The sequence below is a fragment of the Salminus brasiliensis genome, chromosome 1 (assembly GCF_030463535.1).
Source record: "Salminus brasiliensis chromosome 1, fSalBra1.hap2, whole genome shotgun sequence".
In the NCBI taxonomy this organism is placed as follows: domain Eukaryota; kingdom Metazoa; phylum Chordata; class Actinopteri; order Characiformes; family Bryconidae; genus Salminus; species Salminus brasiliensis.
The window spans coordinates 25,252,372-25,270,234 of record NC_132878.1 but is presented as its reverse complement, the minus strand read 5'-3'; the positions used below and the strand labels follow the sequence as shown (position 1 = coordinate 25,270,234).

The 17,863-nt window shown below is 38.4% G+C and overlaps 2 protein-coding genes across 2 annotated transcripts; both read right to left on the bottom strand.

Moving 5' to 3' along the window:
- Positions 1-533: 533 nt before the first annotated feature.
- Positions 534-2,777, bottom strand: LOC140574368 (apolipoprotein A-I-like). Its single transcript, XM_072694176.1, has 4 exons — positions 2,515-2,777; positions 2,123-2,175; positions 1,843-1,987; positions 534-1,122 (listed from the first exon to the last, which is right to left on the bottom strand). Exons 1-4 carry the CDS (start codon positions 2,631-2,633, stop codon positions 546-548), a joined length of 894 nt encoding a protein of 297 aa, XP_072550277.1. The 5' UTR covers positions 2,634-2,777; the 3' UTR covers positions 534-545.
- A 3,986-nt stretch (positions 2,778-6,763) lies between these two features.
- pafah1b2 (platelet-activating factor acetylhydrolase 1b, catalytic subunit 2) lies at positions 6,764-16,688 on the bottom strand. Its single transcript, XM_072675555.1, has 6 exons — positions 16,444-16,688; positions 15,282-15,368; positions 14,344-14,433; positions 11,894-12,010; positions 10,786-10,908; positions 6,764-10,665 (listed from the first exon to the last, which is right to left on the bottom strand). Exons 2-6 carry the CDS (start codon positions 15,357-15,359, stop codon positions 10,387-10,389), a joined length of 687 nt encoding a protein of 228 aa, XP_072531656.1. The 5' UTR covers positions 15,360-15,368; positions 16,444-16,688; the 3' UTR covers positions 6,764-10,386.
- Positions 16,689-17,863: the final 1,175 nt, after the last annotated feature.

The following is a 17,863-nucleotide window of genomic DNA, read 5'->3' as shown; positions in this document are numbered from 1 at the left end:
TCTGTAACTGCTCTAAATTATTCAGCACCTACTATCAATTATTCTGTAACTGCTCTAAATTATTTAGTATCTTCTATCAATTATTTTGTAACTGCTCTAAATTATTTAACATCTACTACCAATTATTCTGTAACTGCTCTAAATTATTCAACATCTACTATCAATTATTCTGTAACTGCTCTAAATTATTCAACATCTACTATCAATTATTCTGTAACTGCTCTAAATTATTCAACATCTACTATCAATTATTCTGTAACTGCTCTAAATTATTCAACATCTACTATCAGTTATTCTGTAACTGCTCTAAATTATTCAACATCTACTATCAGTTATTCTGTAAAAACTTTATGCCCCTTTCATGGGAAATTCAGGTGGGGGGATAATACTGACTAATATGAAAAAGACACTTGAAAAGTTTGGGTTTTCGTCATCATATTTATTATTTTGCATCATGGGAAAATGTTGTGGACATCACACACTACTAATCGCATGCATGTGAACATATGAATCTGTGGTGCTGACTGTGTATATTTAGAAGAAGCTCAGTTTTGGAGTGCTGAAAAGGTGTTCTTGAAGAAGGCCAATGCGGTCTCCAGGTAGGGCTCAAGTTGTCCCTGTAGATCAGTGGTGTGGGGGGCCAGCTTCTCCTTCACGTCCTCAACAGCCTTCAGCACATGCTCCTTGTACTCCTCGGCGTAGGGGTTAGCCAGGTTTCTGAGGTCCTCCAGCTGCTTGCTCATCTTAGTACGTACAGCTTCCACAATGGGCACCAGCTTGGACTTGGTCTCCTCGAAGTTGGTCTCCACCTTCTGCTTCAGCTCCTCCAGAGCGGGCTGCAGCTTGTGGCGCAGGGCCCCCAGCTCCTTCTGGTTGTCGGAGATATACTCCTGGAAGATCGGGCCAAGTTTCTTGCGGTACTCCTCCAGGTGCTTCTCGATGACTTGCCGCAGCTCAGCACGGTGTGGCTCCAACTGGGAGCGCAGACCCTCCAGCTCAGACAGGATGTGCTCGCGCACCTGCTTGGTGCTTGTAGCGAGGTGTGCGGTGTAGGGGGTCAGGGAGTGGGAAGCGGTCTCTGCGTACTGCTGGAGGTTGTCCAGGCTCTCAGTCAACTTCTGCCTAGAGGGAGAGAGAAGGCCAAGGTTTAGCTTTATCTTTTAGAGCTATTACTCCCAGCCCAGCAGCTTTTTATTTACAAAAAATTACAAAAGTGAAAAACTACTTCTGACTTAATTCTAAGGTCTGACTTCCCACTTCTGAGCCAAGTCAAATGCAGTATAAACAACTTCTCAGAATTAGAAAGACCTTGACCAAGCATTCAGGAACCAAATATCTGGTACAAATGTTCTTGAAACTGGGATAGAGAACTGTGAAGCATCTGGGGGTTCCTGAAGACTGGATTGGGAATTCTTGAATTTCTTGAATAGTTGCTGCCAGACCTTCCTGAGTTTAGTTTGAAGCTAACCTAGTGACCTAGTTTAGGTGTCTGAGATCAGCATATGAGCTAAACTCTGCCCAACAGTAGATTTCACATTAACAAAGCTGATGACCACTGTTTTCCAACTTCGTCATCATCAGATGCAGCTTCAGACTTCTGCTTGTTCTCAATTGATGGCCCAGGTGGGCTTGGGATACCCATCGTAAAACACAGTTCTAGAGCAATAGCAAGTCCCAGATAACACACTCCAGACTTTTTGGGTCCCCCAGGCTTCTCTTCAATGAATCAGTCAATTTGAGCCATCTGCTAACCACCAATGTTAAAAAAAAAAATAAAATAAAAAAACATTCTTGGTTCACATCAGCAAGTTCTTATCATGTGTTATTGGGTTTGTCTCTTACTTGTACAGGTCATAGTCAGTTCCTTCGAGGTGCCCAAGGGCCTTTGTAGCATGATCCTTCACTTGGTTCAGATAGACCAGGGCAGCTGCCTTGTAGTGCTCCAGTTGGGTGGGAGCATCGGCCTGCAGGGAACGGGCCTGGGAGCCTGGGAACAATCCGAAAAGGATAGACTCAGGCTTTAGGCAGCTTTAAAAGATTTGTTAGTTCTGGTACGAATTGCTAATTTGAAGGAGTACAAAGAGAAATAAAGAGGCAGCTGGGAAATAAAGAAGAGACTCACCCAAGGCCAGGAGGAGGGTCAGTGCAAGAGCCACAACTTTCATGGTTGAGGTTCTATGAATAGAAAGAGAACATTGTAACGCACAGTAGAAGTAGGCCCAGCTAACAGTAGCAGAACATCAGCCTCACTGTAATTTCTGTTGTAGCAGTTTTTAATACAAAGACAGTGACTCTTTGTAATGTAAACTGGATTCACCTAGACTTAAAATTCACTACACGGTAAATTGTTTTGATTGGATTACCAATTAAGTAAAGCAAACTAACAGCTTTGGTTTGTTAGAAGAAAAAAACCTGAACACAGAGCAGATCACTCTGATCACAAATTAATTTGGATTATCTGACTGCATACATTTATTTTCTTTTTTCTACCTCTCTTCTCCGTAGCTCATATGCGTTCTTACCTTAGAGGTGGTGCTCTGGTGAGTGACAATAAGCACCAGGGGAGGTGGGTTTATATAGGCCGGCCACTGTGTGTGGGTGTGTGATGGAGCTGGACTCCAGTCCTCCTGCATGGAAGTTCAAAGGTTTAAAGGTTAGGTGATGAATTGTATCAGCTATCTGTTGTGAACTAATCAGTGTAGGTCTACACCCAACCCCCCTCCAGCCAGTCAAAAACTACATGATGACCCTCACACACCATTCCACACATGATGACATTAAAGTAGATTTACTCAGCTGACTCAACACTCTGCAATCAATGTAAATATCATCTTTTGTCTAATATATGTCAGAATATATATATTGCCATTATGTTATATAGAATATGAGACTGCTGTAAGAATATTATAAATGATTCAGCATATTTTATTAGATTTTTTTTACTTGTTTTGAGTCACTGTATTAGTTGAACCATTCACTTGTTTCAAGCATTATTTATACAATTTTACAATGCAATATGATATAATTAAATTACAAAATATCAGATATATTTACTTTAAATGACTTTTTTTCAGTACTACTTTCATACATAGTCAAATGCTTTCAGCATATTGAGCATGAGTCGTGCTAAGCATTACTTACGAAGCCCTAAAACAGACAATTTACAACTATTTTACCCTCTTCAACTTAATTATATTTAATTATGTAGTTATTAATCTCATTTAGTTATTATTCAGTAACTACTTAAAATAATTCTATAAATTAGTCTACTATAAATACTATAAATAGTATACTATAAATACTCAAGAAAGATGTTGGTTCTTCAAGCATTCCAGTAAAAGTAATGCTTCTATACAGAATGACAAAGAACCATTTCAAGCATAGACGGTTCTTCTGCTGGTTAAATTGTTCCCCACACAAACTCTTGTAGGTGGTTCTTTAAAGTACCATTTAAAATGGTTCTATATAGTGCACAGTAAGGCTCCACTGTGGCTATGAGTCAAATAATGTTTTTGCTTATAGTGTAGCTAGTATAAAAATATGTATTTATTATACTAATTAATCTGTCAGAGGCAGCACACATTAATACTATAGTACTATAATAATAATAATAGTCTCAGAAATGTAAATGAGCCATTGTTTTTCATCTGTTGGCCTTGGCCAGCTGTTAAGAGGCAACCAGTTGGGCACCCAAAATTTACTATTACTGAATTACTCATTGTTGCTAAGCATTGTCAGATGACATGTTTAATGGCACTTTAATGGCCTGATTGAGTTTTATGATGCAATATAATAAGCCTCAATTTGTGATCAGTCAGTACTTTACTAATGGATACTGGTTGGAACTACAGAGTGCTATTACTACTGTAATAACTATATTACAGCTTTTATCGTCAAATTAATTTACATGTTTCGGACTGAAATGCAATATGAGTAAGAGGAGACACTTTTTCAGTGTTTCAGCATGTCGCTGTTTATCTGCAGTCATTAGCTTAGAACAGTGAATTGGTGACCTTTGATCTGTTTCTCCACCACTGAAAAGTCCATCTTTGAAAACGAGTGCTTTGGTTGCAGCAGCAGTGATTTGATCATTCTCTCTAATCTGATTGGCTCCTTGACTGATTTTTTTTTTTTCTATAAGGTTTCTTTTTGACTGTCAAAGGGCGCTGACAGTCAGCCATCTCTGCACTGATAAGGTATCCAAGAATGTGGATTATTTCCACGTATTGCTCAGAGTCATGCACATGTAATCACACTGAACACGTACAGTATCAATGTGTGTTTGTGTGTGTGCGAGAGAAAGAATGAGAGACAGACATAGACAGAAAAACACAGAGACATAGACCAGATAGTTTGTTCCTTTAGCCTATCCATGGTAATAAAGCATTGAGAAAATGATGACACTGTACCTCACTTCTTAAGCCAACGTCAGAAGCTGCCACGCACACATGCACATTTCTACTCAGTTTAAAGTGTTTTCTATTCAATGCGTCTGAAAGCTCTCTCATAGAAAGGCATTGCTGTGGTTATAAATGTTCTGCTTTGACCTAAATGACCTAAAAAACTGTCTCAAGGAAAGCATTTGTTCAGTTTTACCTCTATTTTTCCATCATTAACATTACATATAAACCTCAGATGACTGCTGAAGGTTCACTAGTGGTTAAGGATAGTAAAAAAAATGAAACTTATTAAACAAATTGGTTATGAATACGCCTCCTGAAGCAAGAGACACTGTTTACCACAGTTTTGAAAGGATATTATTTTTTTTATTCACCACAGAGAAGTAAATTCAGGGCCAAAAGTATAGGTGTTCCCCAGTACCCATTTTTACTGTTACAGATATTAATTAAATCTTGCAATTATTTTGTGGGAGGGGGCATAGGCAGAATATTCAAGGATGTGTTCTCATTTGGAAATAAACATTACATATAAAACTGTTTATGTAGCTATTTTTGAAAATTGAACACAACATTATAATTTACAAACAAACAAATAAATGCTGTTGCCAGGGGCATGAAAATGTCAAGTGTTGACATTCTTAATAATAGCTACTAAACTTGTAACCGTGCTATGTAGTTTATAACAAAATGTAATCTCTAATAAATATTAGAAAGTCAAAAATACTCACGTTTACCTTTATATCAAATTACTGAGATCACTGAGATCACTCCAACAGGTGAACAGAGTGCACTACTATATATTATTCTTATTCTTCATCATTTATGGAGGTTCTAGCAGGAAGCCCAGTAAACTTCAATTAGTTCAAAATGCTGCAGTCAGGATCTTTACTAAAACTAGGAAAAATGATCATATGACACCAATTCTAGCAGCACTGCACTGGCTTGCAGTTAAATTCCATATTGATTATAAAAATCTACTGTTATATTAAATCATATAATATTATATGTATACAGCCCTACATGGCCTCACTCCTGTGTTTTCCTATTTCCTCTTTCCTATTACAAACTATCACATCTTTGTGATCACAGGGTTCTTACTAGTTCCCAAAATTCTGAAAGCCTCAGCTGGGAGAAGAGCCTTTATTTATTTATTTATTTATTACTAAAAAAAAAAAAAAAAGAAAACTCCAACAACCTTCAAGATAATGGTTGGGACTCTTTTGGTGATATTTCCCTTTACAGGTTACTGATCTAATACAGGTTGCAGATCCAGGGGTTCATGGACAGCCGTTTGCAGGTAATAGCTCAGGTTTGTGGACAGAGGAGTGGACGGATGCCAGTGTTTCTGGTTGCTCCCGTGTCTGTATTACCTTCTGGCTCTCTTCTTTGAATTAGGGTTATGCTTGTTTTGTTAATCTCTTGTCCTCTTACTGATTCCTGTAAAGCTGCTTTGTGACATCAGTTGTAAAAAGCTCTATACAGATACAGGTGAATTTGAATTTACTGACAGAGAGGCTACAGTAACCCAGATATCCGCTCTGTACAACTGTGAAATGTAGGGTTCCACTTCAGTCAGTCGACAACAGGCTTACCAAAATTGGACAGCTGAAGACTGGAAAAACATAGCATGGTCTGATAAATCTTCTTCTATTAACACAAATCAATCCCTGCTTGAATGCCACAACCTATTTAAGTGCTGTTGTGCATGTGTATCGCCTCATTACCACAGCAATGAGCGATGTAAACACAGTGCCACTACTGTTGAGCTCAGAGGGTAGATTACATGTAATTTATTCTGAAATATGGATTAAATTTCATAACTAATTTACCCCTCCCTAATCTCTCTGTCTCTCTCTCACACACACACAACAATGACTGATCATCTATTTATCTCTATAAAAGTTGTTGAAGCATTTTCTCTATTAAGGCTTCTGTGTCAGAGCTTCATCATGATCAAGGCTCAGCTACACTGAGATGTTATAAAAGATTTTTTTTATATAAAGATTGCTAGCTAGCAATTTAAACTATGATGAACACCATTATATGTTTAATAGACTGACACCACTAGTAAATATATACCAAAGGAATGTTTCCAACATCTTAGAACAACATTGTAGAATCTGGGCCACAACGAACTGAGGCTGTTCTGTGAGCAAAAGGAGGCCCAATAACATACTGCCTGGTGAGTGTTTCTTCATGCCATGTGCCACCTACTAATCACACCAAACTCCACCAAGGAAAGCTTTTATATTGATTTGATAGAACATCTACTGCTTACTTTGATACATTTATGATTAAACATTATACTCCTCTCAGTTAAATGACTAAATTGTTGTGAAACTGAAAAAAAAAACCACAAAGAAAACATTTAGGCACATTTTAATGCAGATGACTTAATTGACTATTACAATGACTTAGGAACAACAAATGTCTCTAAATCACTTCTGATTATTAGTGTGCTTCACTGCTGAATGAACCTATGTCTGGACATAGCAGATTCAACCTGCAGCGATGCCACAGCCATCCGTGGTCGAAAGCACAAGTGACCTTGCCTACTCTCTGAAAGCACTGGATGGCCCCAATCACTAGCCAGTGCCAGCATCTGTTAGCGGTTAGTGTTCTCCAAGCGCATAAGGCTGTCCAGTCATGTTAGTGACAGTTCGAAAAAAGATGCAGTAGCTTTCACCCTACAAGCAACTTGTAGGTGGGAATTGAAAATTGGGGGGAAATTTATTAAGACAATAAAAAAAAAGATTGTGGCAAACATTATTTAAAGGAATGGTCAACATCACGCTAATCAGGCACTATTATTACTACTATTACTTTGTTAGCAATATTAGCACATCTGGCTGCACTATTCCTTTAATAATTTTTTTCAAGGCAGTAAAAATGCCAATTTTAAGTACCAATAGGAGATCTGTTCATATACTTACACTTCAGTACACACCAGTCATTTGAATGGGGTGCCCAAACTTTTGCATATGACTGTGCTAGTAAAAATGTTATCAATAAAACAAACTGCGTTCTTATTGGAGCACATGGAACTGTGTAAATATAACTTGTTATAACCCCCATTTGATAACACCTATATTATTAATCAATTATATTAATAATATTAACAATGAAGAAAGGCCATTCACAACCACAGGCTGAGGTAACATCCCTGCGCCTTTAATGGAATGTTTCTTTAGTGTGTGGCAGTGCAGCTAAACTAAACAGTGCAAGCTCAGTGAACATGATCACACACACTCACACACACACACACACACACACACACACACACACACACATTTCTGTTTACCACATCACCAGCTACACAAGATTTTACATAGACTATTAATACACACACACACAGTTTCCAAACACACTTCAGGCATGTTCAGACATGCTTACTCTCTCTCAAACACACACACACATACACACACTTAACACCCATACTTAATAATATGAATACACACAGCTTTAAGACAGCATGGTCTTACATTATTGGTCTCTGCATTTGACGGTCTCGCTCTCTCACACACACACACATATACACATAATGTGACCTTAGCTGATGGTGTGGTGTGACCCAGTGCTAAGCAGTTTCAAATACAGGTCAAATGTCAACTGGAACAGAGAAACGACTGTACGCAGTAAACAAGAAAATGGTGAGTAGTGATGGGAGAGGGAGCGCGAGAGAGGATCACACAGACTGCAGCTATTGTTTGGGGGAAGAGAGAGAGAGGATAACTGAGCCGAGGTCAGAGAGAGAAATAATAAAGAGAGAAACGTTAGACTTAGCATCTTCATTTAGCATCTTCAGATACTCAAAACTATCACATACAGGTCTGCAGATCTTTCTGATAAAGTGTGTGTGAATATTAACAGGTACACTTCTTTGTGTGTGTGCGTGCATGTGTGTGTGAAGGCAGAGAGAAGGTGGCAGTATCAGTGCTACATTAAAGCTTCATACGGCTAATGAGTGTGTGAGGCAGCGCAGAGACTGCTGATGTCACACAAACACACATACACACGCAGTGCTGTACTGTATTTGTGAGGACTCTATAAATAAACCCTAAAGGTTATCTTAAAAGAGTAAATAAATATTTATTGATACAAAACACATGCAAATATTTGAGACAGAGCGTCACATTTTTGTCTTTCACATTCTTGTGGGGACCGTTTTTTGCAAGGACATTTTTCATTTCATTGTCCTCACAAATACAAACACACACTGCACCGATGAATTCTCACCTCTCTGTTCATGTTTGTGTACCCCCAACTTTGTAAAATCGCTTTTAACCCCACCAAAACCACTAAGTTTTCGTTGTTGGTTCCCAACTCAACATATGCAGGACTAAGCAGGCTTATTTTTTAGAAAATTAAGAAGCCAGGTTCATGAAACTCGCTGGCAACAGTTCCGCACTACACAAAATGTGCAGTAACAGCCAATCACAATCAAGTTCGTTAACATTATGTTAATGAGCTCATGCATATTAATGGTCAATCCACCTTTCTAATAGAAGAAAGGAGCAGTACTGGTTGGAAAAACACTAACAAATAATAGATAATAAATATACTAATAAAACAAATCTGATAAATAAACAATAAGGACAAATTGATAAACTGCATCTGCTTTGCCTGACTCTCTTCGCTTTCCAGTTAAATAGCAAAAACGTTTTTATTCACCCGGCAGGGAATTGCTTGGAATTGCATAAATCAAGAATAAAATCATGTCAAAAGATCAGGGAGTTGCTTAATTTTTACTGCCGGGAAAAGTGGTGTTTTCTTTTACTTTTAGTACCTAAAAAGAAAAAAGTCCACAAAAATAAATTAAACTATTGCAATAAAACTAAAAGAAAACTTGCAGCACTACTAGAGGGTTAGGTTTTCTTAGGTGTGTTTGTTGTAATTCTCTTTTCTCATTAACATTTACTCTTTAAATTTTTTTTTATTGAAAATAAATCCATGTAGGTTTTATTGTTATTGAAGCCTGACCTTTTTTTTACAGTACTGTGCAAAAGTCAGAGCACCCTTCATTTTCAGTGTCAGAAAAGTTCAACAATAGATATTAAACAGAACGTGATACAGAAGCTTCACCGACTACAAATAATATCAGATGTTTGAGTGTTTGGCTTCTATTCTTTTCAGGAGACTCGCTTTTAGCAGAAATCTACAGGAGATTTTTTTTTCACACCCTTTCTTAGAGGCTGGAAAACTTTCTACGTCTCACCTTCCCAACCAAGTCTTCCCAAATTAATTCAATAACGTGGAGGCATGCACAGACCAGGGTGGTCGGTCAGTTGTTCTGAGAGCGAGAGCAGCAGCAGCAGCTTCTGCGGGTTGATTTAATCAAATTGTTCATCAGTGAGAGTAAGTGTGATCAGTTTCCTTTCCCACAGTGTTTTATTTTCTTCTCTCCATCTCAAAGATGAAAACTTTAAGTGCTGTTTATCTGATAGGGGCAGGGTTGGTAGTCTACCAGATCTTGGACAATTGTTAAGGTTCTTATTTTCTCTGTCTCTTTGAAACGTTTTCTAAACTTCACTTAATTTCTTTACACTCTACCTCTACACTCTACCTTTGGATTATCGTATATCTAATATTCTTTACATAAAAAAAAGCAATCTCGTACTCATAAAAAAAAAAAACAACAACTGGTAATTATACAAATAAAGGGTGGTCTCTGACTTCTGCACAGTACAGAAGGTGTCAAACTTCTGACTCAAAGTTTTATGGCTCTAAATGAAGACTGTATGCATCTTTGACCTGCTAATCAGGAACTGCTGTTGCATCATTCCAAACTATTAGATTTTGGATTTGGGGAAATGACTTAGTAATCTCTCTCTCTCTCTCTCTCTCTCTCTCTCTCTCACAAATCTGGTCTCTCTGTACACTACTCATACAGTGTGTGATGTTATATGGTAGTTTCTGCTTAAGAAAGTGACCAACTTTTGCCCCGCCCTGTCAAAGACTGACAGATACTATATCCAATCAATTTCCTTCAGACAAGCGAGGCCCGCCTCTCTTGGGGCGTTTCCTCCAGTAGTTGAAGAAGCAGCTCGTGGAGGGGTGTGGCCACAACACCGTAGCCGCTGGCTGTCAGGTGCAGGAAGTCAAACAGATCTCGACAGGAAATGGTGCCGTCCGAATGCACAAAGCCTCCGCCCACATCCAGAAACTGCACAGGTCCCAGGCGAGGGAGAGCAGCACGAAGGTAATTATTCACTGCAGAATTTTTCTCCCTCAGGGGGTTCGGCAGCTCCCCCCTTGGCAGCAGACCCTGAGTGACAGGTCAGGATTAAGACGATGATGAAAAATCAAAATGTACATTGTTTTCACCCTCTTACTCCAAATGTAGTCAAAACCACACAACACACATACACACACGGTCACCCCTCACCAGAACGACGATCTTGGCCTTAGGCAGGCGCGAGTGTAGCAGCTGGACAATGGCCACGATTCCCCCTGCAACCTGCTCCGCTGTGTGCTCATGATTATTCGTTCCTACCCACAGCACTACCACCTGAAACAACAACACCCACATTCACTCGCCACCAGTGCTTTTCATTACACAGTACTGTTCAGAATTTTAGGAACACATCATATGATACTATTTTTCCCTCAATGTAGTCACTGCCATCAAGTCCATCTGTTAGCTACTAAACAAACAGAAATTAGCACTTTTTTCATGGTAGGGCTGCAGAAAATCCCAGCATCCTTATCACAATGTGCACATGTGCAATAGTCATTGCAGGATAAGCAATGTTGAAAGTTGTAAAAACATTTAGCTGCTATGGAGGGGAAAGAAACAAAATTAAATAAACCACACATCTCATTTTCTATGTCTAATACTGCTTATTTTAATCAGAGTGCATTGTTAATATCATGACATGTTAAATTATTGACTTTTGGGGAAAATCCTTGTATCCCCCCCCCCCAAAAAAAAAAAATTACATGCAAGTAATTTCAGTGTGACAGCCATTTAATTACTTCCTTTCCAATGTAAACACAGTCTGCTTAAATGCTTGTTAATACTATTAACACGCAGCATGCATCTCCAGCTAAACTGATGTTACATTTATTAAAAATAGTGATTCCAAACTTTCGAACAGAAATGCATTTGCAGTAACTTTTAACTCCAATCTCAAATTACAGAAAATTGGAGCTTGGTACCTTGCTTTGTATATTCATGGTGGTTACCTGTGGCGTAGCAATTAGATTGCATAGGTTCATTTCTATGTATACAGACATGTATTTAAACAGATAAGCATATGTTGCATAGCTAAAAACAGCAGTAGTCATCATGAAGCATGAATTTGATCCCTGCTTTTGTTCATATTTTTGTTCAAGTTACAGTTAAAGTGACACATGCTAATTATAAATAAACAGAAAAGGTTTCACCACCTATTAAATCTCAATTTAACTATTGCTGGCACTGTATTGAGGTTTCTCAAACATTACTGACAAATAATAATTTCTCTCTTTCTCAGCGCTTCTCTGTCGCTCACCCGTGGTCTGATGTTTTCCAGTTCTCCGTTCTGCAGTCTCCACAGTACATTACTTGTGGTGTCTCCTCCAATTCCAAAGTTCAGTGCATGGAGAGGAGAAAACAGCTCCCGCCACACCTGCCACAACAACCAATCCCAGCACAGCACTTTTAATATTAACATACTGCCCACCCAAACACAACCACCAATCAGCAATGTGCTAATAATATCCCTCCCATCTGGACACACCAAACTACGAAGTACATTTTCATAATTTGTACCATGACTAGCAGTCATTTCAAGGTCAATTTTAAGATGCTTGTTCTATTATCCACAGACCTGAATACTTGATTTAACAAACACTAAGATGAGTATGGATGTCTGTCAGGGTGGTCGAGGTGAAATAATTAACCCTGCAGTGATTTAGGGTGGCTCAACATCCCAATACTCATTTTCCCCAGACTCCTCTGCTTGCTCACATAGCCACTTTAGCCAATCGGGACAAAGCCTTATCACCGGAGTTTTAGAACGCGCCCCTGAAGCTCATCAGCTCCCCTGCTAAAGCTCTCCCCACACAATGACTCTTTACCAAAGCTGTCAAAAGTATTGACATTCATTACTCAGGTAGAAGTGTAGATACTATGGTTTAAAAAGACTAGAGGTTAAAGTATCAACTTAAGCTTTTTACTCAAGTAAAAGTGTAAAAGTACTGGTTTCAAAACTAAGTATAAAAGTAAAAGTAATGTATGGAAAACAGGCCAAAAGCTTAGGCCACGCCACAGGGGCCTATAGTGCACTACTCCACCTACCTAAAAACATTTTTCTAAAAGCCATAATGACTATAACGTTATATTAAATTGATAATGTTGAAAAATGTTGAGATGTACTAGGCTACCTGCTGCATATCTGCCCATTGAAAATGAATGCGTTTTAGTAATATCAGATACATTAAAGGAGTATCTATGTGTACTACTGAGCATTAACATGCATTTCATGGAGGGAAAATATGAGGAGTAGTTGCCTATAAGTATTATAATTGTACAAAAAGTCAAACCTCAGAGGCCTGTTATTAATAAGCTTTATTGGAATGTAAATGTGGAGCTTAGTTGGGACATTTCACTCGAGTTTTCTTGAGTCTCTGACACAGACATCTTCATACTACACTACATACATCTGCTATGTCACACTTTCCGGATGGCGCGATATATCTGGATCTGGATTTTTTTTTTCTTTTTTTTTCTTTTTTTTGAACAATAATGTGCCAGAATGAAATAAGTAATAGTAACAGGGCTATTTTTAAAATGTGAGGAGTAGAAAGTACAGATAATTGCATAAAACATGAACACAGCGACGCATGCATACATACATACATAAAAATGTCTATCCATGCTGTTTTAGTATGGTTTACTTTTGGTATGTAAAGTATTTTTAGATCTGGTGTTAGCAACATTAGCCTAGCATCTTCCAGTCTGAACTAAAGATACAAGCTTCAGATATCAAATATGTTTTGGCTGACTAACAGTGACTGAATCTGGGGTCATTGATCAATCAAATGTTCATTTGATTTTTCTAGAATATTTGCTAAACTATTCCTATTGGTAGAATTAACATCCCAACAGCAACAGCTGTTTAGTAGTCTGTTTTAGTTGTTTTTGAATGATTTCAGTCATTATGTTAAATGAAACCACTTAACATAATAACTGAAATCTTTCAAAAACGACTAAAACAGACTACTAAACAGCGCTAGAGCAAAAGTCTCCCCCTGCCTGTTCTGACACAAAATCCCCTAGAAAACCGCTTAGTTATAGACATTACACAATACAGCTCTCAGTCCTGCACTTTATGCCAGTGTGATATTAAATGGCCTCTATTGGCAATGATACTTTTAGGCTGAGTTTGGGTAGGATTGGGTTTCCCTGTACAAATAACAACCAACAAAGAAGAAGGGACAGTGTATCAGTGTGGGTAAACGACTGCTATCAGCAGAAAATGCTGGATGGGATATCAGAGGGGGGCAAAATTTTGGTTTCAATAAGATAACCTACTAATGCTTCAATGAAAAACAGCTCAATTACTGCAACACAGTACTGCTACATAGCATGGTCATCTTTGGCAAAGCTGTACAGATGTTCATTTTCTGTAAGTATTTATATCATCTGTAACTTTCTGTATACATACCTGTACAACTACAGATTTTTACATCTCTCTTAGGTCCCTCAGCTCTTTATTATTTTTAGTGTACTCAGCTTGGTACCAACCGATACTCAGTATCAGTGTAGAAACAGAAACAGTGGTACTGTCTCACTTCTATAAAGAACACTTTATAGAGTATTATAAACACTTTATAAATACTGATCAATAAGGCAATATGAAGGTGCTGAAAGTGTGACCATTCCAATTAGCAGTAGAGGTCACAGACAAATGTGAGGCAAATCCACACACCAAGCAGAAAAATCAGCTGAAACACACACCTCGTACTGCTGCATCAGCTGGACCATGGAGTCACCTACAAACAAGACATCAGGCTCTGCATCCTTACACTCCTGAACGAAGCGGTTATGCTGCTCACACACAAACACAGGTCTCATTATCATTTTCTTGTGAGGATATATATACACACACACACACAATATAAACCAAAGTTTATGGACACCAGCTCAACCAATGTTTAAAGTAACTGAGGAGGAGCCTGTCCCCTTTTGCTGCAGTAGCAGCCTTTACTCTTATGGGAAAGTTTTACACTGGACACTGGAACATTGCTGTGAGGCTGTGACTGCATTCATGCTGATCTTGAATGATCCCACTCCTCTCAAAAGGTACTGGATGGAGCTCAATCACTCCAGAGAACACACCACAGTTCCACTGCTCCACAACCCAGTCCCCAGCACTCCCTCTAACGGGTTGTATTTATCATTATATGATATTAATATGTATTTTTTTCTTCCTTCACATAACAGGGTAGCACACTTCTTAATTAAATGTAAATGATGCATGCTTCGACTCGAGCTCACAATCCTTACTTACCTATGATTCTTTAACATACAGTCGTGTGCAAACCTTTAGGCACCCCTGTTACTTTACAATACTTTTGTTATGTGGTATTTAAGTGCACAATTTTTTAAAAATATTTATTTTTAAATATTTATGTATATATATATATTTTTTTTTTTATTATTTATTTATTTTTTTTTCTGATTGTAAAAACTGGAAAAAGACTAAAACATTACATACAAAAATGTGCAATATTTCTTTCTTTTTAACACCCCATTCAATGTTACATCTCCTCCCACCAATATGTTAAATTCAGAAAATACACAGTAATTATGCCTGTGTGAGGTGTGTTCTCTGTAGTGGATGTGAGTTATTTACAGTCAACAACACATGACCATTAGCACAGACATTTACACACCTGTGACATCCAGCGTCCATCCCCCTGGACATCCTGCACTGGCATAGGTTCGGCAGCAGGGTTCTCCTCTTCGCTCATCCTCTAAACCTAAAAGAATAGTTCCAATAAAGCACTGGTTCCCGCTATTATACATTATGACTGAACATACTGAACACAATAAGAATGAATAAATGAATAAAGCTACTAGGGGTCTTTCAAGGGTTCTTTAGTAAAGGTTATTGTTCTAATAAGAACAATGACAATTAAAAAAATGGTTGTTTACATGGTTCTTCGCATGATTGCATCTCCATGATTCCTATGTAATAGAAAACCTCTGGTATATGGATCTTAAATAAACCTTTAAAAATGGCTTTATATAGCAACAAAAAGGGATCCCACCATTGGAACATGTGAGAGAACGTCTGCTTTGTATCCTGTTATGTTATTCAAACTCTCGTAGTTCTCCAGCAGTTTGTGTCCCAAACTAACACATACTGGCATACACTGAAAATGCCTATACTACTCAAGGAGGAATTCCTTCAGAAGTCTAGCTCCACTGAGTGCTCCTTTTATTCATCTCCTGGTCTAGTCCTTAACTGTATCTACTTTTATTAGTGACTGGAAAGGCCCTGGCTTCAGCCTTAATCCTCTACTCTGAACCAATCAACATGCGCCCCCACCACACACACACTGCAAGTTTTGCTGGACCAAAACAGACAGCTGACCATGCCTGTAGTCACATCACATCACATCTCATCACATCACCTACATTAACCTTTATCACCACAGACAATCAAATATGTGAAATATGAGCACATGTCTGGAGGATTAATTACACTGATGACAATAATATATCCACGTAGGTGACTGATGACCAACTCTGCTCCTAAGGACCTCAGCTCCAACTCCTACTAGTTTAATTCATTATTTTCCGTTCCACCTTAAATGGTGCAGCAGTTCCATGTTCCTTTCTTTAGTCTTTCTCGCAATTGCTGCACCATTTAAGGTGGAACGAAATACTCCAAAATTAAAAATCAAACATCTTATCTACAATTTATGTGAGTATTGCATTCAGAGGCCTACATGGAGGTAGATCCCCAACAAAAGGTCTGGTCTCCCTGTAGTCTAGTGCACAAGGCCTCCACCCCAAAGCCCATGCAACATCATCTCCAACACAGGCTACCTGCTAAAGGCTCGGAGGATGCTGCTGGATGCTAAGCTGCTGCAGCTACCGCCGCGCACTCTCGTTCGGCTGTGAAACCTCGAAGCGGATCGCTTTCCTCCTCCACGCCTCGAGGACTTTCGCTTAAAGCGATATTTGACCCGACCTGGCCGAATCACGGTTACCGTCTCCCTCACCGGACCCGACCGCGTCTGCCTCCAGTTTTCCTCTATGGAACGCACTTCCGTCCGCTGCTCTCGTCTCGTCACGCGCTTCCCGTTAAAGCCCAGTCCCGCCCTCTCCTTTAGGTTAACACAGACCACCAAACGAGACACTTTTTGTAATAATACTACTACTACTACTAATAATAATAATATAAATATTAACTTAGCATTTTGAACATTATTAAGAGAGGCTGGTTGGACTCAGGATGCAATGTTTTGGGTTCGGCGTGACGTTTGGAGAACTGATTAATCGTTTTACATGCAAATTGAACACATTCATTTATGTAATGTTGTATTATGAAGTCCTTTGTGCATGAGACCGAAAGATGTGGCTTTTCGATGACGTCATTTATGTTCTGCCGCAGTAATGAATGGTGACCCGCTGTTGTTGTAGGCGTGACGCGGCGCGACCACAAGGGGGCAGCAGAAGCGCGCTGTCAAAAATCACAAAGTCACGTTTTGGCCCTCAGAAACCCCAGCAATGATTTCACTTACATTTCAACCCCCCTTTTCCTTTTATTATTTTAACATTATTATTTCCCTTTTTGCCAACGAGCATAAAATTGCTATACTTACACATATTTTACATTAGGATGTAAAGGAAAATACTGCAAAATAAAAATAGCCTAAGTTTCAAGGTTACAGAGTTTCAATGAACATTGTAACATTTTAACGGTATTAAATATTAATTTACATACTTAAAAATTATTATTAAATTAAATTATTAAATTATAGTCAGAATCTTTCACATTAGCACGATGTTGCTAAATAAGTTTCCAGTCACTGCCCACTTTATTAGAAACACCCAACTTGCTCTACCCCCACTGGCCACTGTCGTGCTTCCACTCACTAGCCACTTTTTTTTTTTTTTTTACAAACTAGAAGTTCAACAATTAAACAAGATAATATTGTAATTTTTTAACATTAGTCCCACACATTGCAAATCATTTTATTCTTTACATATCAGCGGAAAAAAGGATGGAATAACAAAGAAAAGAAAAATAATACGAACAATAATTTTCATCAGTGAAAAAAAATAAATAATGAGAAATGTTAAAGTAAACAATGTGTCCCTATATGTGAACGAAATAAAAAAAAATCCAGTAAGTCATATCACCCAGTACAGTCCAATTAATTAAAGAACAAAAACTTATGGAGGGAAATCAACCAATCTGGCAACTCTCAACTCGGAGGCGCTGTGTGTAATTCACACTTCC

Excerpts from the sequence above, each read along its gene's own strand:
- LOC140574368 (XM_072694176.1), bottom strand. The coding sequence starts at position 2,633 with ATGCAGGAGGACTGGAGTCCAGCTCCATCACACACCCACACACAGTGG. Across the intron at positions 1,988-2,122 it reads GACCCTCCTCCTGGCCTTGG|GCTCCCAGGCCCGTTCCCTG; the intron begins GTGAGTCTCTTC and ends GATTGTTCCCAG. Across the intron at positions 1,123-1,842 it reads ACTGACTATGACCTGTACAA|GCAGAAGTTGACTGAGAGCC; the intron begins GTAAGAGACAAA and ends CTCTCCCTCTAG.
- pafah1b2 (XM_072675555.1), bottom strand. The coding sequence starts at position 15,359 with ATGAGCGAAGAGGAGAACCCTGCTGCCGAACCTATGCCAGTGCAGGAT. Across the intron at positions 14,434-15,281 it reads ATGGACGCTGGATGTCACAG|CATAACCGCTTCGTTCAGGA; the intron begins GTGTGTAAATGT and ends GTGTGTGAGCAG. Across the intron at positions 10,666-10,785 it reads AGGCCAAGATCGTCGTTCTG|GGTCTGCTGCCAAGGGGGGA; the intron begins GTGAGGGGTGAC and ends CCTGTCACTCAG.